Source organism: Manacus candei, unplaced genomic scaffold (assembly GCF_025592945.1).
Source record: "Manacus candei isolate 608988 ecotype Guabito, Panama unplaced genomic scaffold, ASM2559294v1 h1tg000028l, whole genome shotgun sequence".
NCBI lineage: Eukaryota > Metazoa > Chordata > Aves > Passeriformes > Pipridae > Manacus > Manacus candei.
The window spans coordinates 41,420,853-41,445,314 of record NW_026138076.1 but is presented as its reverse complement, the minus strand read 5'-3'; the positions used below and the strand labels follow the sequence as shown (position 1 = coordinate 41,445,314).

The 24,462-nt window shown below is 38.6% G+C and overlaps 1 protein-coding gene across 3 annotated transcripts in view; it reads right to left on the bottom strand.

Annotated features, from left to right (window-relative positions):
• LRBA (LPS responsive beige-like anchor protein) overlaps window positions 1-24,462 on the bottom strand; it is a 401,405-nt gene that overhangs the window by 340,285 nt on the left and 36,658 nt on the right. For all 3 annotated transcript variants that reach the window (XM_051790889.1, XM_051790891.1, XM_051790890.1), the window contains exons 3-16: window positions 17,706-17,937; window positions 17,471-17,571; window positions 15,313-15,408; window positions 12,079-12,200; window positions 11,852-11,978; window positions 10,510-10,629; window positions 10,042-10,188; window positions 9,014-9,211; window positions 8,207-8,340; window positions 6,828-6,936; window positions 6,566-6,718; window positions 5,782-5,950; window positions 1,778-1,857; window positions 149-211 (exon numbers count right to left, since the gene is read on the bottom strand). In XM_051790889.1, coding sequence (XP_051646849.1) covers window positions 149-211; window positions 1,778-1,857; window positions 5,782-5,950; window positions 6,566-6,718; window positions 6,828-6,936; window positions 8,207-8,340; window positions 9,014-9,211; window positions 10,042-10,188; window positions 10,510-10,629; window positions 11,852-11,978; window positions 12,079-12,200; window positions 15,313-15,408; window positions 17,471-17,571; window positions 17,706-17,937 — 1,851 coding nt within the window. The remainder of the gene's footprint in view (window positions 1-148; window positions 212-1,777; window positions 1,858-5,781; window positions 5,951-6,565; window positions 6,719-6,827; window positions 6,937-8,206; window positions 8,341-9,013; window positions 9,212-10,041; window positions 10,189-10,509; window positions 10,630-11,851; window positions 11,979-12,078; window positions 12,201-15,312; window positions 15,409-17,470; window positions 17,572-17,705; window positions 17,938-24,462) is intronic.

Sequence of the window (24,462 nt, the reverse complement as noted above, 5' to 3'; positions counted from 1 at the left end):
AAGAATTGGACAAAGGTTTGCTACTTCCTCTGCAGAGCCATCTTGTGGCACAAAGGAGGTTATATTTGAAAATATTCAAATATTTGGTGGTCACAAGCAGCAGTAGTATGCCACTCTTCACACACACATCCCCCAAATTAAAAATTACCTCGTGTATAGTGAGCAGATAATTGAGGATAGCCTGCAATTCATCTTCTTTTATTCCATAGTCCTTTAAAAACAAACAGGTTTTAAACACCATCTTTCAAATACAAAAATACTGTTCCCAAAAAAAGCACTATTTGAATCAATGATTATATGACACAGCAAGTACTACAAGACAAATTTGTTTTCACTCGATACTAGAACAGCTTCATAGTCAGAAGGTAGCTTTTCCCCCACCCCTAAAAGTACCCATTGAATGCTATAAAAATGCTTTAAGGAAATTTCAACACAGGCATAAAAATAAGATAAATAGCAATATATACAATATATATATAATAATATAGAGAGTAACACATGTTAATTGATACAGTCAATTTGATCTGAGAGCTTCCTATTAATAGAAGAATTAAGGTGGCAAAGAGGATTCAGAAGTAGACCTGGAAGTTTAATTATAAGCCTGTTAGCTATGCCTATATCCGCGTTTGCTTCTTATTTTCCCCTACAGAATCCCATCTTCAGTTGCTATCAACTTTGAAGAAATCTAAATAAGTTATGGCATCTATGCTAGGAATATGCCTTGAGGTATATTTTGTGAAAATAAAATAAAAACCAACAGTTTTTGATAAAAAGGGCAAGGTAGGGAAAAGCAGCCTTCTTCATTTCTAGGGCTTTTATTTTTTAAAGCAAGTCTTTAATTTCTCAAAAAGATTTTGCACCATTGTGTACAAGTAGAAAATTTGCTGAGGAATCAACCACAACCTTTTCTGATGGACACACTTTTTACTGTTGTGCAGGCCTTGGCTGGGGTATGAGTTTCTTCACAGTAGCTGGTACAGGGATTTGTTTTGGTTTTGTGCTGGAAACAGTACTGATAACACTGGGATGTTTTTTTATTGCTGAGCAGGGCTTACACAGATCCAAGGCCTTTTCTGCTTTTCATACTGCCACACTGGTGAGGATGTTGGGGGTGCATGGAAGGCTGGGAGGAGACACAGCTGGGACAGGTGACCCAAACTGACCAAAGGGATATTCCAGACCATATGGCATCACGGTCAGTATATAGAGTTGAGGGAAACAGGAAGAAGTGGGGGGATGCTTGGAGTGATAGTGTTTGGCTTCCCAAGTAACTGCTACACGTGATGGGGTCCTGCTCTCCTGGAGATGGCTGAAACACGGAGATGCCTGCCCATGGGAAGGGGTGAATAAACTCCTCACTTTGGTGGTGTGCACAGCTTTTGCTTTCCTGTTAAACTGTCTTTATCTCAGCTCATGACTAGCTGTTGCTCTCCCTGATCCCACTGGTGGGGGAATGAGCGAGTGGCTGTGTGGTACATGGTTGCTGGCTGGGGTTAAACCACAACAAACCTTGTGAAACTCTACCCAAAACTGTGAAGAAATCAAATATTTATTTATCCAGTAGTAATCACTTCTAAATTATTGAGTTAAATCTCTCCCTCTCAACTTAAAAGGGAGAAAAACGCATCTTTAGCACTGCTGTCTGTGGCAAGAGGCACAAAAAAAAGAAGCACCTTACAGGGCTTTTCTTTTACCTACTATAACAAAATTCAACATGCTTAAAGAATTTCTTTATGAAAGGAAATAAGTATCTTATCATAATTTAAAGTTATCCTACCTTCATCACTAGCTGTTTAATAAACATCAACAAAAATGCTCGCAGGGATAAAATCTCTTTTTGAGTAGGTCGTGGACCATCTATAAAAGAAACATAGATATACGAAATACAAATTAACACTTGTTATTAGCACAGAATGCATTTTCACAGAAAGAAAAATAAAAGGCATTTTCTGGGTGAAGAAGGCACAATTCTAAGTAAAGTCATCTCCCCTCTATTTCAGACTACAAAACAGTAATGCGTTTTTATTACTTTTTATTAGCAGAATGTCCAAGCAGCGAGGTTCTAATAAGGTTTTTATTAAATACAGTTTTCTAAACCCCTCTAAATTCTTCTAATGATTTTACCACTTCCTTGCAATGCGATGAACCAACTTATGCAAGGAATAAGACTGATATGAAAACTTTACATCAGAATTTCCACATTTCAAATTTTTGCACTTTACAGTTCTTTTTAAAGTTCTGCTAAAGCTCAAAGGAAGAACTACATGCCATTATTACACACTGACTATATAAACAAAAATCAGTCTTACAATGCTACGTGTAAAGATTACCTTGAAAGACATAACTTAATTTGTTAACTCAAAGTCAAAAGGACTGCCTTCTGCCACCGCTGTGTAGAGCAGACTTTCACTGAAACATTTTAAATACTCAAACACTCAGTAGTTCCCAGGAGAGACAAGGTTAAAAAAACAGGTGCAACCAAATGTCAAAGTCAAGTAAAAGTTTTCATACAGAAAGCAAATGAACTGTCACAAATACATTTCTGAGGATAGTTCTTACATGTGCTTTATAGGTTCGCAGTTCTTATGATCTTAATCATCAAGGAAAAGAAAATCACAAATGAAAGTGATCATCAGTCTTGTTATATAAAGTATAGGCCTACAGACATATTTGGTTTATGAATAGTTATTTTCAATATAAATTTAAAATAGTCAAATAGTCAAAATAAGCCATTAAACTGCATTACTAAGAGTATCCTACAAATACACTAGCCTCAATAAAGCACTTCAGAAACTAAGTAAATCCATGTCCTCACTAAAAAGAAAGGAGAAAACACACATGCTTTTGCTTCTTAAAGGATGCAAAATACTACAAAACAATCTTTACAACCATCTAACAGGAAGGGCTGGAGATTTTGAGAAGCTGGTGGCAGAAAGTTGGACACATCTAAGGACCACTCACTTCTAATATATCTAGCTCTCTTCCATCACCTCCTCTCTCTGAAATTCCAGAGCTTTTCATTACAGAAGACAGTAGAGACATAAATTATTCTCCCTTTGTCAAGGCTGTGTCTCCAACCCCACAAAACACAGAACAACAATTGCAATAAAAATTGTAAAGTCATACTTCCAAACAGCATGAATTCCCTTATCTGTGCCAGTTCCATCTGCACATGTTTATGTTATGCTGGTGCACGCTTTGCATCTCCCAGTTCCTTTTACAATACTGGATTTCTCAGTCAAGCAGCTATTCCTTTTGCTTGTTTCCTTAGGATCAGTATACTCGTTCTGTGTTTCATGACAAGTACTAAACACCTGTTCTAAATTTCTTTTTCTGCATGAGCTCACTGTCGGAATTAAGCATGCTCATTAAGCACTTTTCCAGCAATTCCCTACACCAGTCAGATAGATTTAGTACGCTTGTTTTCAGCTGTTCTGCTACTATCATTAGATCATAGGAACACTTAAAACACTGTCCAGTACTTGACCAAGCTCCATAAAGAGCCCACATTCTGAGGCATGGCTCTACACTTAGAATCATAGAATCAGCCAGGTTGGAAAGGACTTCTGAGATCATGAAGTCCAACCCTTGATCCACTATCACCATGGTTACTAGACCATGGCACTAAGTGCCACATCCAGTCTCATCTTAAAACACTTATTACTGACTTCAAGTTGCACAGAGTCAAGAGACTCTCTAACATATAGAGCCACCCCTCCACCTCTCCTACCTTGCCTGTCCCTTCTGAAGAGCTTGTACCACCCATGGTAGCACTCCAGTCATGCGAGTCATCCCACCATGTTTCCATGATGCCGACTACATCAGAGCTTTCCTGTTGCATGATGGCTTCCAGCTCCTCTTGTTTGTTACCCATACTGTGTGCATTGGTGTACATGCATTTCAGCTGGGCTGCTGATTTCACCCTTAACTCAGGCTTTCCACCCTTAGGCTCCTCTCTGGAGAGCCCAATTTCAATCCCTTCCCCCTTCAAACCTAGTTTAAAGCCCTCCTGATCAGCCCCGACAACTTATTGGCTAGAGCCCTTTTGCCCTTCCTACACAAATAAAGCCCATCTGATTCGAATAGACTAGGTACCATGGAATTTGCCCCATGGTCAAAAAACCCAAAATTCCGCTGGTGGCACCAATCCTTTAGCCACCTATTGATACGATGAGTTTTAATCGTCCTGGTACTTCTTCCATTAATGTCATCACTGCCAGCCTGGACTACCAGCAGTGGATAATAATCTGAGGGCTGAATTAGCTCAGGGAGTCTCCTACTAACATCCCTCACCTGGGCCCCAGAGGAAGGCAGAAGACCCTCCCTGTGGGATGGGTCCAGTCTACATACAGGGCCCTCGGTTCCCCTCAGAAGGGACTCATTGACTACAACTACCCTTCTTTTTTTCTTTATAGCTGTGGTTGTAATCTGTCTGGTAGACAGGGTGCAACCAGGAGACCCTCCACACAGATCTTCCTCCTTACTGTCCTCTACCTGCTTCTCTGGGTCCAGGGCCTCATACCTGTTCTTTAAGGGTACCCAGGGAGGTAATGTGGGGTGGGAGGGGATTCTTTTACCTCTTTGATCAGGGACATGTTTCCACTCCCCCAGTCTATTTGGTTTGCTCCATCTGCCTGATGGCAGGAGGGGCAGGCCTTCACCGTCTCCTGCTGAACTTCTTTTGGGGGTGAAAGGGTGTGACTCCACCAGTCTATTTCCCTTTTGCTTTCCCTAATGCTTCTTAGCCTCTCTACCTCTTCCTTGAGCTCTGCCACCAGGCACAGCAAATCATTCACCTGCTCATATCGTACACAGACCCCACTCACACTGTCCCCTGGTACTAACGCCAGGCTCAAACACTCTGGGCAGCCCAGAGACCTGAACACTCTTGGTGTCCTTCTTGGGAAGTTCTGTCTGTGTGAACACACCCCCTGTGATAACAGCAGCACCAATGGCTTTTGCTTTTTTGGAAACCATTGCTGGCTTTCGTTGAGTTGTGGGGAGGGAAAAAAAAAAAGCTCACCTGAGAGAACTGGGAGGTGGCCTTGCTAACTGCAGTCAAAAGACACCATGCCAAAAGGCGCCATGTCCCTGTTTGCCCATTCCTCTTCGCCACGCTCCCAGCAGCTGTTTAAATCCCTTGTGGATGGGCTGGGTTCCACCCCCCAGTCAGCTGACTGGGGGAGGTACTGGGCATTCCCACTTGAACCTGAGTGTATATAATCTTGGGGTCTTGGGACTTCTGGGCCACTTGTTGGATCCAGAGGAGGACTAGAACCTCAACCAGACTGCGACCAGCACTCTCGACCAGACTGTGACCAGCACTCTCACCAACAGGTTTTCTTTTCCTTTTACTTTGGAGTCAGGGGGACCACGTGGGGCTCAGCATGGGGCCAACGAACACCATTCTGTTCGTGCCCCAGGGTGCAGGGTTATACATCTGGGTTTTGTGGGTTAAAACCAATTGTTTGTCCGTATAATTGTATTTATTGTATTATTTTTATTAAATTGTAACTCTGACTTATAATCTCTTTTGAGTTGGGTTCATTTCTCCTGCCAGTTTACCTTTAAACCAGCACAATATGACTTCTGAAGAAATTTCCTTTAGATTGCAAAAAACAATCTTTCAAGGACAGAAGCACACTGTCTGAACTGTTACAGGGAACCCACCCCATTAAAGGGAAATTATTTCTGGAACATTCACAGTTCTGTACATCGTTTACAACACTTCTCAAAAATAAAGATCAGATTGTGAGAGTAAAAATTAATATACATACATACCTATGCCCTTGGGAGTTATACCACTGCGATCCTGAGGGTTCACTACCCAGTAGTAATACTTTAGGGTGTGCATGACCAAAAGAACTGTCCCAACCCGTCGGATTGCTCCATATATGTTAACAGTGGCAATGAACTCAGTAGACAGGTAAGTGTACAGGGTCAGCTGAGCCTACAACATACAATCAGGAGAACAAAAATCACTTTTGTTCCTAAATTACAGCATGTCAGACAAATAAATTCTTAAATTTCATCTATTAAAATGTCTTAGAGAAATACATTTTCTCTGCACAGCTCAGTCACAAAGCCCTTAAAACCTCTGCAAATTGATGAAAAATTTCATTATATTTCTAAAACTGTAGAGTGCTGGTAAGAAGATTTCAAATAGAATCAGTTGGTGAGTTTTGACCAAAGTTGTTCACACTCAGAGAACAGAGATTTACCAAAACAAAAACACTCACTGTCAATTTAAATGAAGACTTCAAAGCATAATTTGTTCTTTAAAAATTGCTGAGTTTTTGCAACTAGTCCACCCAAAATTCCCTCTCAGTTTGGGTCGGGGACTCCAAAAGTTACTTACAACTCTCTTCTGCAGAACCCTGCAGGTTTCCAAACTCCCTGAAAACCTTGGGAGTCTGCAAAACTTGACAGCTATTGTCTGAAAGCAATTCCTGCATGACTTCTGCTGGGGAGCAAAGACCTGTAACTCCTGGAGTTCAGGCTTAGTTTCAACACTCCCAAATCAATACATCATAACTGTCTTATTTAGAAGAATGAGCAATTTTACCTGTGCTGGGATATGAATCCATATTGCAGGATTGAGGAGAACATGATCACACAGCTGCTTCAGCAAGGGCACTCCATTGTGTAAGTTGCTCAGGTATTTTGAAAAGGCAAGGCAAAGTTCTAGAACAGCTCGGGTAACATGGGCTTTGGAAGACTGTAAAAGAAGATCTGCTTAAGGAGAGAGTCCTGTAACAATCTAGGAAAAGTATTTCTCTCAAAAAAATTCAACACTCATGTAAGACATCAAGAAATATTTGCTTTACCTTTTCTAGGCTATATCCTATCACAAGGAAGCCTTTACAGGAAAGCATCTGTTCTTGCATAGCAATAGAGTTCTTCAACAACTCCATGATGAATGCCAATAAAGTAGAACTGAAAAACATGGTTTAGTAAACAAAAATGTTCTAAACATTTACAACAAGACAGAAAATATTTCCAAATTAACACTTCCATCACACAGCCCAGAGATACATTCAATATTATATAAATGCTCAAATCAGAACTATTAAAACAAAAAGCAAGACTACATTTTAAAAACTGTAACTTCTTGCTTCTTATTAATATTTTTCTAACTTGAAATCCTGGACTCTAAAACAACTGTGCAATAGCAAAACTCTTCTGAAAATATGTTCTTGCAGAAAGGCAACAGTTAACCTTGTACTTCTCTCTGCTTCGTATTCCACTTACAGACTTCTGCAAGATCAGTAACAAATGCCATTCTGCTTCCCATGGATTTCAGATGAGCAGATATTTTTCTAGACAAAGCTTTACTATTGATTCAAGCTAATTCAGCTCTATGCTGCTGCCAGAAGGAATGTTCCTGTCCTGCCCCTCGTGTCACAGCACTAATGCCCATGGATCAAGGTCTCGGCCAGCTGAAAACCCCTCTATTGCTGGGCCAGTTTGCAACTAAAGCAAATCCCTGACTTATCACACAGATGCCCAAGCCTAAGCCAGCTCAGGAAACTTCCAGGCATGTCCAAACAGACTGAAGGAACATTGTGACCACTCCTTCTTAGCAACAATACGGATATAGCTCATCTTTAAACAGCCATGAAACTACAATTGCGATGAAACAAAGCAAACTACACCAGAATTCTAGAAAGCAATCCCTTTGTTACCATTACCATCTCTAACTTAGGAGCTCCACCAGCTTCTGTACCTGGATGTTCAAAAGTTGGATGTACTTGAAACAGAGCTCTAACCACAGAAAAAGCCTGGCAGTAACCCTAAGTAACAGTATCTTCCAGAAAGTCTGAAGGCTAAAAAAAAAAAAAAAAAATTCCAAGCAATGACTGAAAAAACTCATCCTTTCTGGAATTTCTCTTGAAGCCTTCCCTAGTGCATTTTCTCCATGACAAGAATAAGCTCAAGAGAATCATTCACAATTCTCCTACACAAAAAAATCGTGAAGTATAAAACGTGTACATTTTGGTTCCGTGTGAACTTTCAGAGAACATTTGCTGCAAACAAGCACATCGCTTTGAGGTCCTGCCTGTGGCAAGGCCACCTTTTTGTTGTTAGACATAACTCAGTGTCACACAAGACAATGCTAACTACTATGCCATTTAATAAAGCAATAGGTAATTTCCTTTACTTACAAAGAAACAAAGAACAGGACACAATAAGCACATTCACTCACCAAACAGTTGTGTCAATGTGATCTGATGAATATTGCCTGTAGTCTAACTGTGCAAAGAGAGGGAAAAGCACCTGCACTCCTCCAATGGAGTGCAGGGCACTTTGGATAGAGTGCGTTAAGACTGCTTTCACATCCTGAGAAAGAAGAAACAAGAAATATTGAAACCTCCTTCAGGAACTGCTAAGAAGTTCGTTAAAAATAGTTTTTAATGTTTTCAATATAAGAGTTGTATTATTGCCAAATATAAAGAAACAGCAGGAACAACAAACTGGCTGCCACAGCCACACTAAATGTCCAGTCTGCCTGACCTACTGCTCTAGATACAGTCTACAGTGGAGACCCTCAGATGAATACACAGGAGGTGGCTTGTAAATTCTAAAACAACTCTCTAGTAACAGAGAAACTCTAGAACAGAATACATGAAAAGGTTCTGACAATTTAATAGATGAAGGCATTCAAGGCGTAAGGAAGAAAAGGATTTCATATCAACAGGGCAAAGGATGGGAGATAGGTAACATCTGCAGGGGAGGGAACATGTCAGAAATGAGGAAGAAGGATTACTTTTAAAGCTCACACAGCCTTTGTAATATTGACTTTTTTTTGGTTATAAGTTTACACAGAACAAACTTTCTTCTTAGGATTCTTATGCATCCTTTAGTTCAAGAAACGGGAGGTAGCAGCAGGGCCAACCCAAAAAACCCAACTTATAAGAAATTCCCAATCTTATCCAAATCCCTATAAAAACTTGATTTTAGGTTTTCAAAAAAATCATCAGTACACTCAAAATCTATGAAAATGTTGACATACCTGCAGCATGAGGGCATGTGGTGAATGAACAAAAATAGAAGGGTTATCCTTAGGGGATGACTCTAGACACAGCTGTGCATCTGTAGCCCTTGGATTGTACATAAAAGCAATAGCATTGGATAGTTTGCCATCATATAGCAACAATTTGTGATGTTCATCGAGGAAGAGATCACTTTCTGCCTTGAACTTGAATGTTCCCTGGATTGGGAAGCAGGGTTGAGTAAGGAAAAAAGAAAAAAAATTAGACTACATACATTGAAGATACAGTTCAGAACATAACTACTGCCAAAAAAATGACTAAAACACTGCTTCTTTAATCTAGAAGTATTTAATAAAGAAGAGGTCTCAACAAGAACATTGAGTCAAAGTCAATTTTACAGAATTAAAACTGCAGAATTTTTTGGACCCCTGAAGAGTGTCATTGCCAAAATGGTGGGTAACGTAAAAGAAACACATTAGCTTGGAAACAGCATGACTGTCAGCAATGTTCACTCAGAAGGAACTAATAATTGAGGAACAGATAGAATAAAACCATCTTTTTTAGCTTATGTTTGTACAGCTGCTAGGGAATAACAGCCTTCAATTAGTGCCCCTCAGGCTAAGACAAAACAAATAATAAATCACTGCAACAAAACTAATCCTCAGCACTAACTTCACATGTTAAAAACACCCAACTAGCACAAGCAACTCTAAAGCTACATTTCTAAAACAAATACATCATACTTCATCCAAAGTTTTCAACCTCAGTGAAAAAGCGAACCTGATCAGAGATACCAGGGGTGTTTTCCCTCTCCCAACCACCAACACTGAAATTTTGAGACGCAAACAGGAACATTGTTCTTTTTATTTTATAAGAAAATAAATAATTGAATCAACGCTTAGTTGTAGTCTGTGAGGCAATATACAGGCTTACAGAGGAAACATGGAAGAGTTTACACACGTTACAATGATGTTACAATGCCACAACATTCTTAAAATCCACCATAGCCTTAGCACAATTAAACTCTTAATAGTCGATTCTGACATACCTTATACCCCAGACCAAGCTGATAAATAGCAAAGATCTGAGCAGCATTAAGAGCTTCACTAAAAAGGTAAACAGATGTCATTTGCCCACAAAACACTCGATTGGCATCTGCTGTTTCTGAAGAACCCAGGAAACATTTGTCAAATGTCTGAAAGTAAAACAGAACCCAGTAACAGGGTTAATCTATGCTACACAAACAAATTATACAAAAAAAAAAAATACACATTTTATCAGGGAATATTTTTTTATATAAACAAGTATTTGAGGGTCTCAGTAGAAACAAATTTAAAGTTCTGAGATGTATAAAAGCACAATTTACCCCTCTACCAAAAAGTTACTATTTTTATTTCAACATTTTTTAAAAATACATGAAACGAGGGAGGTTTAGTAAAAAAATGGAAAAGAATAATTATATAATCCATCAATATGATCAACTAACTATAGGTATTAATGCACAGGGATTACTTACATCACTGGTGTTGACAAACCACGTTATTTCTCCATAAGATGCCAGTTCCCCATTGACATAACATCGAAGTTCACTGTTCTTCCAGCGGTTGTAGATGTGCACTATAGTAACCATATACCACTAAACAACAAGAAAACAATTAACATAATTCTACAGATACCTAAAGAAGGTTTACCATTCAAGTGGGGCGTAGTAGAGCAAATTTACGAGAAATAAGTTAAGACTGACAAATGTATTTGAAGTAGAAAAGATTAATAAGTCACTGGTGAGTTTTCTTGCATTGCTACGTCAAGGGATATTATCCCATTTTTTCCACAAAAAGATGACACAGAAGCTTAAAAGATATTTATGGTATATAACTTAAAAATCTTTATGGCACTGCTGAACCAAACTTACACTGAAACCATTTGTAAATAAGTTCTAAGCTGGGTTACTCGTAGCATGATGGACTGCTAAAAATGTCATTCCAAAGAGCAAGGATGGCTCCAGACTAAAGCCTATCAAAGGCTGTGCATGTCAAATTATCACAAACAGGATCCATATTTACAGCAAAGGATTACTGATAAGAAATTCCTGAGGAGGTCTGTTCTCCCACAAAATGTTTACACCAGTTGCTCCAGAAACATTAGCAGAATATCTAATTGAAAAAGGAGATATTCAGCATTGCATAACACTACTTAATAGGCAAAACAGCCTTGAATATCAGCAATAAAATTAACTCACATTTTAATTCTTACATTTAAAAAGATACATAGAATATAGCAGCAAATGCAAGGAGACTACTTGTTGGACAACCTGGATGAACACAAAGCATAACATTCTTTCAAGACTGATCTGTTTTCTACCACATGTAAGACCATCAAACTCCTATTAACGGCCTTTGCTTGATTAAGAAAATTAAATGTGGGTTAGTAAATGTGCTCTCTTAAAATAACACTGCATTTGCCCACATGGAGTAAGTGATGATATAAAGGGGAGCCTTAGCAAAACCTTTTAGAAAAAAGAGAAGAGAATGTCTGGAGGTATGAGAAAACAAAGAAGGAAAAAAAAAATCACAAGCATTTTCACTTTCAAGCTGTGTCTATGGACTAAGAATTCTGAGAGAACTCATACAAGTCTCAAAAATTCATAAAACGTCTAATAAGTTGTGCTTTTCTAGCTTTCTTATACATTGCATAATTAAAAAGCAATAAGATTTCAGAACACAGATTTGTTTTGCTCATTCCAATGTAACTTTTGTTGTACAGAAAGATGAGCCTAATCGATAGCTACAACACACACTCCCAGGCTACAATTTTAAATTCATTAAACCTATTTGAAAGATTTTATTATCGTTACTCACCTTTTGTGGCTTGAAATCAAATTTTACACAATGCTGGAAACCTTTTCCCTTTGATTTTATGGATGTTACAATCAGGCAGCCTCCAACAAAGTGAGCAGAATAACCAAGTCCTTTGTTTGTTCGAAAACTGACAAATTAGAACAAAATCAGCACATACACAGATGCAGAAATCATTGAACAATGAATAGAAAATGAACATCAGAAATGTGGTTTTACATAGTACTCACCAATATAAGTAAGGCTTATCCTTATCCACATTAATATTATTTACAGGATCCATTCTTAGCCAAGTGTGGAAAGTAAATCCATTCTGGTATGGCCACTTGGCTATAGGAGGTAAGGCAATAGCCTAAAGGAAGCAAAAAGTTATTCATGGAGAAAGATCAACATCACAACAGTAGAAGTATACAGGTCAAGACACACACTCTACAAATGTATACTGATACAAAGACACACACTGCAGACATGTACACTTTTCTCTATGCTTAAAGAAGATCTGGCCTAACTTGTGCTTTTTGTAATTGTTACGATATTTAATTCATCTAAATATTTAAAAACTGGTCTTTACGTCTCAAAGAAGATTATTAACAGTAAGTTCCATTTTAAAACTCAAATTCTTTAGTTGAAGACAGAGTATAATAACTTCTCAAAAGGCAAATTTAAGTAGATTTGGGTTTGTGGTAACCTGACAGAATAATGAGATTTATAAATTTAACTTCACATAGTGTTGGTATTTAGAAAAATAACCAATTATGAAGGAAAAGCTGTGCACATCTCAACAGATTCTTTTCTCCCTTGAAACTCATGTCTACATAGATTTCCAGTGAGAAATATGACAGAATCATAACCTTCCTTAAAAGAAAGTTAATACAATCCCCACCAGCCAAAATCCTCATCTCAAACATGGGCTTTGTTAGCCCAAAAGCTCCTAAGTTACAAACTGTATGTTGGTACCCTTTGTTTCAAACAGTTGGGGTTTATTGTTGGGGATTTTTTTGTTTGGTTACAGGTTTGTTTTTTTTAACATTACTATCAACTTTCCACTGTTTTGGTATACAGATTTGCAATACACACTTCAACTAAAACTGCCATAACCTCTGATCAAAGACATTGTCAAGATGATCAATATCAATGAACAAAAAAACATCAAAGAACTCAAGTGCTGCCAGACTCCTTATTATGCTCCCATGATCCATTCAGCTACTCCTGTCCAAAGAAAATGCTATAAATCCTTCTCTATACCAGTCAGCTAATCAGTCTGCATGTCTTTGAGCCCAGCTTTTGGGAACTGGTAGGACTATCACTTGATTTAACTCACAATGGATCTTGGAGTAATTATAATAAATACTTAATTTCCTAGACTTCTAAATTTAAAAATATATAAGAATATTCACATTAAGGTTACTGAGGCACCCCAATACCACATATGGTTCAAGCACTCAACATAATTAATAGAAGTTAAATACAAAAACACTACATGAATATCCTAAAGGAACAAAAACATGTCTGTTTATTGCCAAGTTCTGTTGCACGTGATAAAACTGCAGAAGCATTTTCCTAATAGTCTGCATTTTTCAGTCTCAAGTTTTCATTTCAAAAAAAATTCATTATGTCATCAAGTTGGTGAAACGTAATCTCAAGCCACCAGGGCTGAAAGGTAATGGGTTTATGTGAAGAAAACTGGAAAGAGTCATCTGATAAATCTTATTCAAATCTTGTTCTGAATTAAGCATGAAATTTTGAACATAATTTTTCATCCTACAATTTCAGAAGCAAAAGTGTTGACATACTTGAATTCCTACAGAAGATTTTCCACAGAGCTTTCCAACTACCTATTTAGATTTGAATTTTTTTTCAAGTGAAGACCACAGAACTTAAAAATTAATTGTTCGACCACTTGAACAATTACAAAAAGACTAATCATGGCTAAAGTTAATCTTTTTCAGTATTGTTCAGCATATAAATGTCTAGGATCTATGTTTTCTCAGAGAATTCTTCTAAGCAATATATGTTATTCACATCATCCCATCATTAGAAATAATTATAAATGGTAGAAGTGGAACCACTTCTAGTTCAATACTTTTCACTAGCAAAGGTAGATGTAAGGCTGTATTGGGTATGTGTGGCAAGGTTTTGGTAGTGGGGGGCTACAGGGGTGGTTTCTGTAAAAAGCCTCTAGAGGCTTCCCCCATGTCCAGCAGAGACAGTGCTCCAAGATGGACCCACCGCTGGCCAAGGATGAGCCTGTCAGTGATGGTACAGCACCTCTGGGATAAAATTTCTAACCAGGGGAATGGTAACTTCAGTTGGAGAGAGGAGTGAGAACTGAGAAAGAAACAGCTCTGCAGACACCAAGGCCAGTGCAGAAGGAGGTGGAGGAGATGCTCCAAGTATCAGAGCTGAGATTCCCCTGCAGCCTGTGGTGCAGACCATGGACAGGCAGCTGTGCCCCTGCAGCCCATGGAGGTCTGCAGTGGAGCAGAGATCCACCTGCAGCCCATGGAGGAGCTGGTGGAGGCCCAAAGGAGGCTGTGACCCCGTGAGAAGCCCATGCTGGAGCAGGTTTGCTGGCAGGACTCGTGACCCTGTGGGGACCCACGCTGGAGTGGCCTGCTCCTGAAGGACAGCAGTGCGTGAGAAGGACCCACACTGGAGAAGTTCATGAAGGGCTATCTCAATAGGTGGAACTCCAGAGGAAGATTGTGAGGAGGAAGGAGCAGTAAAGACAACATGTGATGAACTGACTGCATTCCCCATTTCCTGTCCCCCTGAATCACTCTGGGGCAGGAGGTAGAGAAATCAGGAGTGAAGTGGAGCCTGGGAAGAAGGAAGAAGTGCGGGGGACGTGTTTTAAGATTTAGTTTTTATGTCTCATTACCCCACTCCGATTTGATTCGTACTAGACTAAATTAATGTCCCCAAGTTGAGCCTGTTTTGCCCGTGATGGCAGCTATTGAGTGATCTCTCCCTGTCCTCATCTCAACCCACAAGCCCTTCATTGTATTTTTTCTCTCCTGCCCAGGTGAGGAGGGGAGTGACAGAGCAGCTTTGGTGGGCACCTGGCATCCAGCCAAGCTCAATCCACCAGAAAGCCACTCTCACACATACTGGATACTAACAGAAGCACCATTCCTATCAAAACATGAGGGGGGAAAAGTAGGTAGATTTTCCTTGCAACAAGATTTAACTGAACCAGTCTGAAAAAAATAACAAAATCAAAAAAAGCAGCCTCATTTATATCCATTCTTTGTGTAATAGTATTTGTCCTTCTATAGTGATATTGCACATCTATTATAAGCACGATTTATTCAGGCACAATGTAGGTGGTGGGTAGAGAAAAAAATCTGGTTGAAACTCGTATGACAATGACAGATGAGACAAAGAACACCACAAATGAAAACAACCAGCAGCCATAATAGAAAAACAGATGAACAAACAAGAGACTTAAAATATCTACATACTGCAGCACTTTTTCCTGGAAAGTTGAAGAAGGCATCAGGTCCATACTTCTGAGGCATGTGTTTTAACACAGACAGTAACTTCCCAGCATGCGGTGGCTGACAAAGAGAATTATCACACTTGTGAATAAATAAAACAAACCCATAAGAAATACTATAAACACACAAAAAATTAATTTTAAGACAGTATAAAACTTTAAGACAATTAACTAGGTAACTTAAGTAGGGACTTTAAGACCAGAGCCACTTTCACCAAGCACAAACTAAACTGAGCCGCAGTGTTGGTTCCTCCCTCTATCTGTTCATTCCCATCAGCAGTCCACGTGACTTTGCAGTAAGCTGAAGAAAATTAACTGATTCAGATGAAAACTAATTTAGGAAAAACAAATGCAAACTAATTTTTAATTACAGCTGTTCTGGACTCTGACGGCAGGAAACCCGTGCCAGCACAAGGGAGATGGGGAATTCCTAGCAAAAGGAGGACCAGGAGACAGGATTATTTTCATCAGGACTACAGTGATAAACAACATTAAAGTGACTTGTAAGCCCATGGAGAAAGATTAAATTCTCAAAGGCAGTTTGGAGCACCTAAACTGAGTGCTCAGTGTGAATACTTAACACCTTCCCACCATCCTAATTCTGCACTGATTTTGTTGTAATACTCAGTAACTATAAACTCCAAATCAAGTATATGAGCTCACAACAACAGAAGTACAGCAAATACTGGTAACAGTCACAGGACAATTTTGTGTGTCTTCTTTCATCACATCGCAGTCTTCTGGGAGATCTATTTTTAAACTACAATTTTATAATTCTGATATTTTCCTGAAAGTGCCCTTTTCCCCCTCTTGTAAACAGTCTCTGAAAACTAAGCATTGCATGATGTGTTACAAGTATTTCAAATGTACCAAAATTACAGTCAGTTAAACAGGGCTTCAAGAATCTGAACTCAAATTGAGGAGGAAATGCTGAGAACTGCTTAGATGTCTTCAGCACTATACAATTTGACCAGGTAATTTGTGTACTAGCAAAATACTCGGTATCCTTAAAGCACTGCTGATTTTAAGATTTATGAAGTTGTACAGCTCCTTGGCAATGCAATAGCGGCATTTTTCTCTCTTCCTTTACTCTGCATTTAGTCTTTAATAAAGAAAGGAAATTAAATGCAAATAGCAGAGAGACAGGAAATGAAAAAGTTAATGTTAAAGAGGCCACTTTACTCTATGGTTAAATATGCTCTGTATATTCAATTAAGTTTAAACCATCTATGAAGTTAAGAGTATTTTTATTTAAGCAGGTTAAGATCTCCAAACTTATTTATTTCAAAGGGTCTTTTAAAATTTGCTGTATTATGTATGCATACTTGCTGTTATATTGAATACTCTTTTTTAAAACCATTTGAAGTCAACAGAGGCACTGTGTTACCTTTTCTCTACACTAGGTAGACTGTTTAGAGATAACAGGAGCTGAATTAAAATTCAAATCAGGTAAAACGATTGTTAAAATAATTTCCAAGTCCAGCAAAACAATTGTGTGTTAAACAAAACTTTCTCCAGTGGTCTCTACAACATACACATTTTTACTTTAGGGAATGAGGTTCTCAACAGTAAAAGGAGACCCTCCTCTCCCTTTCTGTTTTACACAGGAACAGGAGAAAAATGATATAATTTTTCAGTGGAATTTATCTCCTTCAATTCAATTTCTGCCAAAAATTCTCACTTTCCTAACTGGATAAGTTTTTTCAGTCTTCAGGTGAAGTACAGCCATGTGAAAATATGAGCAGATGGAACTGCCTCTGTAGGCATTTTTAATTTATTTCTCTCTCATGACTTAAAATAAAAAAATATTAAGCCTTTTTCCTTCAATTTCACATGCCTGGAATCACAAAAATAAAATCATGTGCATAAAAACACTTGCTCAGAGTCATATTATTCCCAGGTCTTCAGAAAGACCAATCCAATTCACAGATCCAAGACGAATTTTAATTTCATCACTATTCTACTCTCTGTATTTTAATTGCTTGCAGGTAAAAACTTCCTGTATTTTTGGTACATTCAAAATTTGTTTATTATAAAGTTTATGAACAAGTCTTAACTTGTGAACATTAAGAAAAACATAAGCAACACCACAAAAATGATTTCGGTTTTGTGTTTTCTTTTACCCATCTCCCTTTTTCTCCTTGAAGCTTGCTGAAGAATAACTTGAGCTCTCGAACTGTCAAGTTATAGCTGGCCAGCACACCCAGCATATCTACTAAGAGATCTGAAAAGGAAAAAGAACAGCAACATAAGTGCTTGATAAAATGCGGTGTCAAATTTCTATCATGTAATTAATGTGTCCATGGGGTTTTACGTAGGAAAACCACAGTTTGAGTCATACACTGGGTGAAACTGTACCTGCAATCATGTTGTCAGCTCTGTCAATCCTCTTGAGCACCTGTTCAACCAGCCCCACTTCCGTGCACGCCTGTAGATTGCGGATACTTTTCTTTAGGATTGCTGTAAACATGCTCCACACCTCGGCCTGGCAGGTCACGTCACATTTATCCAGCAAGTCCAACATGCAGGTGATGCCCTCTACTTCCTGGATGATAAAGTTCATTTCCAAGTCAAAATGGCCTCCGACGAGCTTTCAGACAAAAATATTTAAAAAAAAAACTTCAGACAACTGTATCAAAGTACTATTCCATGTTTGAAGTTATTCATTCTGCAAGAAGAAAACCATCAAAGAAGTAGGCTAAAAAAACCATAATGAGGCCAATATCAATATATTGTCTCATTTTTCTTCTGTTTTAATTTCTATTAAGTAACAAAGGTGCTCCTAAGGTGTCACTTACTATCAGACAATGGCTGCAGAAAAACATTTGGGTAGTTTAAGATACAGATGTCCTGAGTTGCCCTACAAAGCTGAAGACATCAAGTGAGTGTTCTAAAACAGGTGAGAGTGCCAAAGCAGCCTAGATTCCTTAAGTGGCCTGGAGTGCCCCAAGAGCTTTCCTTTGCATGAGCTTAACACTCCTCAGGTAAGAGAGCAATTCTAGCCAAAAGGAGCTGATGCACATCAGAAATATTAGCACTTATGAACACCCAAGAGACATTCCTTGAGATACTGAATAAAGCTGGTTAAGTAGGAACTGCCAGATTAATTAGCACTCACAGGTAGTAAAAGGAAGCAAAGGCCTGCTATATTTGCATGAATGTGGACCAGCAGCACCATTCCAAGCCTTTGACAATGCTTTGGGTATGACACTTAAACCCTGTAGTATTTTAGGTCTCCTAGAGGCATGTCTTATTTGAACTCAATAACTAACCACATATGTGTGTGCCAAGGAAATAACCTGCTCCAATCGTTCATCTACTCAATAAAACAAAAATTCCAACTGAAAGAAAGATGCATTGTACCAACTAAACTCCTTTATCCCAATTCCCTCTCTCCGCTCTTTAAAGTTCTCTTGGATTTTAGAACTGTAGTAACCTTAAAAATCACAGAATCACAGAATATGCTGAGTTGGAGGGAACCCACAAGGATCAACAAGTCCAACTTCTGGCCCTGCACAGGACCATTCCCAAGAGTCACATCATGTACCTGAGTATAATCCAAACACTTCTTGAACTCTGTCAGGCTCGGTGCTGTGACCACTGCCCTGGGGAGCCTGTTCCAGTGCCCAACCACCCTCTGAGTGAAGAAACTTTTTCTAATATCCAACCTAAACCTCCCCTGACAGAACTTCAGCCCATTCCCTTGGGTCCTGTCACTGTTCCCCCCAGAGCAGAGATCAGTGCCTGCCCCTCCTCTTCCCCTCACTAGGAAGTTTTAACTGCCTTCAGGTCTCCCCTCAGTCTCCTCTTCTCCAGGCTGAACAGACCAAGTGCCTTCAGCCGCTCCTCTTATGGCTCCCCCTCAAGGCCCTTCACCATCTTCATTGCCCTCCTTTGGACACTCTCTAATAGCTTAGTGTCTGTCTTATGTTGCAGTGCCCAAATTGCCACCATATTCAAGGTGAGGCCACGCTTGCCAAACTACCCATTAAATACCAGCACACAAACAGGAATGCAGACAGCATCAACTCAAATTATCAAAATGGACTCATGTTTAGAAGTATTTCAACTCGTTCTCACTTCTACAAATTTGTTTAATATAAGACATTATTTCTGTCCTAAGTGGTGTTCCTTTCACAGGCGTTGACCATTAACAGCTTCAGTGCTGTCACTCCTGAAGTCATACCATATCGAAACTGCCCCAAAATGCACATACTAACTTGCTTTCATATTAGCTTCTTTCTAATATGCACATACTAACTTGCTTCCAACAGCTTCTCTCAGCTAGTCAGGATACAAAGATAAACTTACCCAATGGAACAGAATATATGCTCTTTATTAACCACTGAAATTACCATACATTTTCCTCAAGTGTCTAAATCTTGTCACTTTGAAGAAGCAATCTTTGGACTTCTGGGCATAAATCAGTAATGCCAAACACCACAAGAAGCAGAGAAAGTTACTGCTTTTATGACAGAATAGACAATGTCTCACGGCGACAATTTCTAAACAGTAATTTACAATTTTCCATTTTCTCCCCTCTTGGTCTTGAAAAATAATTATACAATTTACTATCAGATGCTTCCTGAATATCTAGGGAAACCATAGGAACTGAATGGGGAGACTTGAATTATATTCCCAGGTTCTCTATATCAACTCATGTGTCAACTCAAACAAATCTATCAAATCATTACCATTCCTCAAGCCTTAGTTTTCCCCTTCCAAAAGATGGAGCAGAGGCCTACCCCAAGAAAGCTCTGTAAGGCCAAATTCAAGGGAGAATGCTGAGCAGAATGAATTAACACAGAATTATCTCAAAACAAATGCAAATGAAGGAGGACACCCTCCTTAAATAAAACCTGAACAGAGCATTTGAAAACATAATACATAACCAATGTTGCATTTCATTTTACACTAAATTTATCCTCTACAAAACTGAGGTATTCCTCAAGAAGCTGCTCTCCTTCTTACCATGAAGAGGAAAAGAAAATACAGCATTCTGTGTGGAGAGAGAACAGCTGAAGGTTAAATTCTAGTCACAAACCACCTGCTAATTCTTAACAAGAAATTCAACTCTTTATGCATTTGGTTTTAACTATCAGCCAACATTCAATTATCACACCAAAACCATATACAGCAACTAGAGGTGACCTTACCTTCACCCTATAGTCTACACCACCAATCTTTCATTTTTGGCTAGATACACTATTATCAGTAACCACCCATCCAGGAAGCTGTCAAATTAAGTTTCCAATCTAATCTGCAAACACAAGCATTTCAGCAAGTACATTCTAGAAATAATATGCTATGGTAAAAAAAGTAATTCCCATTTTAACACCTCCTTTAAGGGAAGTGAGGACAAAAACCATTACCCAGAGAAAGCAGAACACCCAAGGCCCAGTGCAGCTGATGTACTATATGTATGCATCCCCATTAGATACACATAAGCACACACACATCCCCCCCAGTATGTCATATTAACCCTTTCTAATGGTGATTTGAAGCTGATCAACCTTCCAAACACAAATTTGTTTCCAATGACAGGGATCATAATCCAGGTCCACGCGTTGGCTAGTTATTATCTGAGCTGCAGTAATGGCTGTGCACAGCAAAATGTAATCTTCCCAAATGTCACAGTAAGTTATGAATATCTGAGCAGCTTAATGCACCTTACTAGCCATGAAGTGTGAGAATGTAATCTTATTACCTTTTTTATGGTTGTATTTTTTTGAATAATGTAGCCTTTGAACTGATGTATAGTCTTTCCTTGCACTTTAGCATGATTTGGTCTCCTATGTCGCACAGTACATTTTTCAAAATTCTCCAATTCAACGTATTTTAAGTCCTATGCTGAGCTGCATAAACAATCTTTATAGCAACCTACAGGGTGGCATAACGTTTTCTTTCTTCAGCATGTAGAATTAAGTGTAAGCTTACAGGAATGGCTTTAAAGGGCAGTATTCAAATACATCCTCACAAATTTTAGACTTTGCTAGCTATATTTACCTTTAAAATATATATAAACTAAGCCAATAGCTCAAGCTTTTTTGCAAAATGTTTCTACATTTGGCTGACAGAGAACAGGGAGCAATTTTTTACTACACATGCACAGAGTGTAATTTTTTTTTTCCTTTAGAGAATTAAACTAATAAGAAGTCAACATAATAGCACTAATTTTAAGTATAAAGTAGCATTACAACACTTCTAAAGAGAAGCAAAAAGGCAACTGAAACACACAAAACCTCTCTTTGCCAGGAAGTGATCAAGATATAAAAGAGATGGTGCACTGCTTGGGTGACCAACTACCAAACTATAGCATGCAGAAAACAGATTAGAATAAACTCAGTCAAGGTCCACTTTCCTCAAAGATCATGATCTAGATTATTAATCTAATTTAAATAATTTCTGCCACTAACAGACGTAAAATATTTCACAAGCTTGTAAGAAAACGTGAGAACAGGTATTTCAATGACCTATAATACACATACCAAAAAAAAGAAACTAAGTCCAAAATGAGCATTTCTCCTGGAAAAGCCAATTTCGCTACACTTGGGAGAACTACAGGGCTGGATCTTCTCATTTTTACCCCAAACTTCCAAAAAAGATTTCACTTCTACAGAGTTTCCTCATCCTTCTGATTGTTAGATAACCTAGACACCAAGTATTTGTTCCCTAAAGCCAGGATGAAGGACTATCAACCAAACTGTGACCTCCCTTTGCCTCAAGATGATGATTCTGTAAAATCTCAGAATTGCTTCTTTAGAACGTTGAAAACAAGGGGTATGGACAATGCCTATCCAGTGGAAAACATCTACCCCATGAACTAAAAAAAACACAGTCAAATAGGCTGACTCTATCTCAGTGAAAATTTTAAAATGTTATGCTTAATAAGAACCTGCAAAGCTGCATGTAAAAACCCGATAAAAGCCGAAAATCTTCTATTCATAAAATTAAGGTACTTACACGAGATAAACATGAAGAACAATGTGCTGAAGCTAAACCAATTGCTACTTCAACAATTAAAGGTTTTATATACACCCTACTTTTTACCTCTGTTCACAAAATAACCATGTTATCCAAAGCGGTTCTATTCTTAATGCAATTTTATATCATGTCAGCTAACACAAGGCTGAAAAAAACCCAAACAACCACAAAAAACCCCAACCAAACAAGAAAACACTATGGTTTTCCACCCTTGATAACCAAGTCTGAATGCAGCTTCTGAAAAACACAAACAAGATGGATTCATTTTAGGTATAATGTTCCTGAGTAACAACAAATAAAATATTCTTTGCCTACATTTATCTTCCACCAAAGAGATAATTCACCTCCTTAAGTCCATCCCCTTTCACATATTCAGAAACTCAAAACAAATATTACTGATCATCAAAAATACATGCCAAAGATTTGGGAAGTATTAGAATTAAAATCTCTTTAGGGTAAGAGTATCACAGGATTGTGGGTGATCCCAAGTTAGTCAAATCCTCTAAGGGCACACAATAAACAGCAAAAGTCAGCACCATGGTACATATCCTGGGCGTGATAAAAAGGTGGTTGTGATTTGGAAAGGCTTCTAAAGAACAGAAGAGGAAAAACATGGGGAAAGAGAATAACTTACACATACTAATTTGCAGCAATCCATTTTCTGCCCTTCACCCCCCCTCTTTTCCATGCAGCCTTTTCTATCACTAACACAACACTTGGAGGTGAGAACACATTAAAATCTGAGCCCTAAGGAGATTTGGCAGGATAGCCTGTTGATAGTTTGGATAAGTATATCAAACAGTGACACTAGCATGAACATCAAGTCAGTGAAATCATGACAAACAGGGCTCAGGCCCAGGGAGGTTAATAGGGAGGCAAAAAAGAAGCAGAAAAAGCCTGGATGTCAAAAAAAACTGTAGAAAAACTAGACAGAGCACAAAGAGCCACTCAAGAAAGGCAAGATCATAACCTTCCAGCAAGATGGAGGTGATCTAAAGGCACTTGCTACCTCAGCACAAAGTTTTAAAGTAAAGTGAGACCATGAATTTGCAAGTGACTCTTTCACAGAAGGAAAGATTCTGCTCCAGATTCTTCTTTACTGTCCTGTTAAATCTTGCTCCAACTCTAGGCTTGCTGTCTCCCAAGTTCAAACAAAACTAAAAACAAATCAAAAACCAAAAACCATCAGACAAAGAGCAAACAGGTATTTTTTGAGCAGAAAACCACAAACTTCTCCTTCTGATGCCTCGGGCTCACGTCACCAATTTCTACCCATCCAACACTACCCAACAGTTATACTCCAAAAAAAGAATACTAATAGTACTAAACTACTCTGCTTTATAAGGGAAAAAAGATGTTAAGGAGGAAAAACAAAAAATTATTCCTAATTAGCTGCTTTGTCTATATTGCCAAGTTCCTAACAAAGGCTACACCCTCATCTAACTGGCACATAAATCCATTTTCAACCAGGCATATCAACAGTGGCATTGCACAACAACATTGCACCTGCTTTAACCTCGATGCATTTATGGGATTCTGTTCAATACTGCTATTAACTATGATCAAAGCTGGATCATTCAGGGAAAAGACATTCCCATTGCTTCCCTGCATAGGGATGCAACCGAAATGTTCTATATTAAAATAAGATTTCTTCAAATGTGTCTCTTGTTTGGAAAACTGCCTAAAAGTAAATCGAACAAGCCCCCACAAGGTGTTAAGGGTCTACTGCTGCCACCTAATGTTGTATTTGAGACTGTTAGCCCAGCATTACACACTTTTTACACAAAGCCTCAGCACAGCATCATTCTCTTGCTCCCCAAGACACCTTTGTATCAGCAGCTTATACCTTGTGCTCTGTCACAATGATGAAAACAAGCTGTATCTCGATGAAATAATACAGGATAAAATTTCAAAGCAGCAGAAGAGTTTACTTTTAAGTCTTGCTTTCTATAAAACCAGAGGTTCTTCACCTTTGCAAAACCAACGATAGAAGGCACACAGTTTACCCAATTTACACAGGAAAAAGTAGCAAATATCTCCCACCCAGTTAATCTGAGACACAAATCAGTTGATTAAAACTTTTCTTTAAAAATGCACTGAGCTTTGCATACACGAGAATTACTCTCTCAGC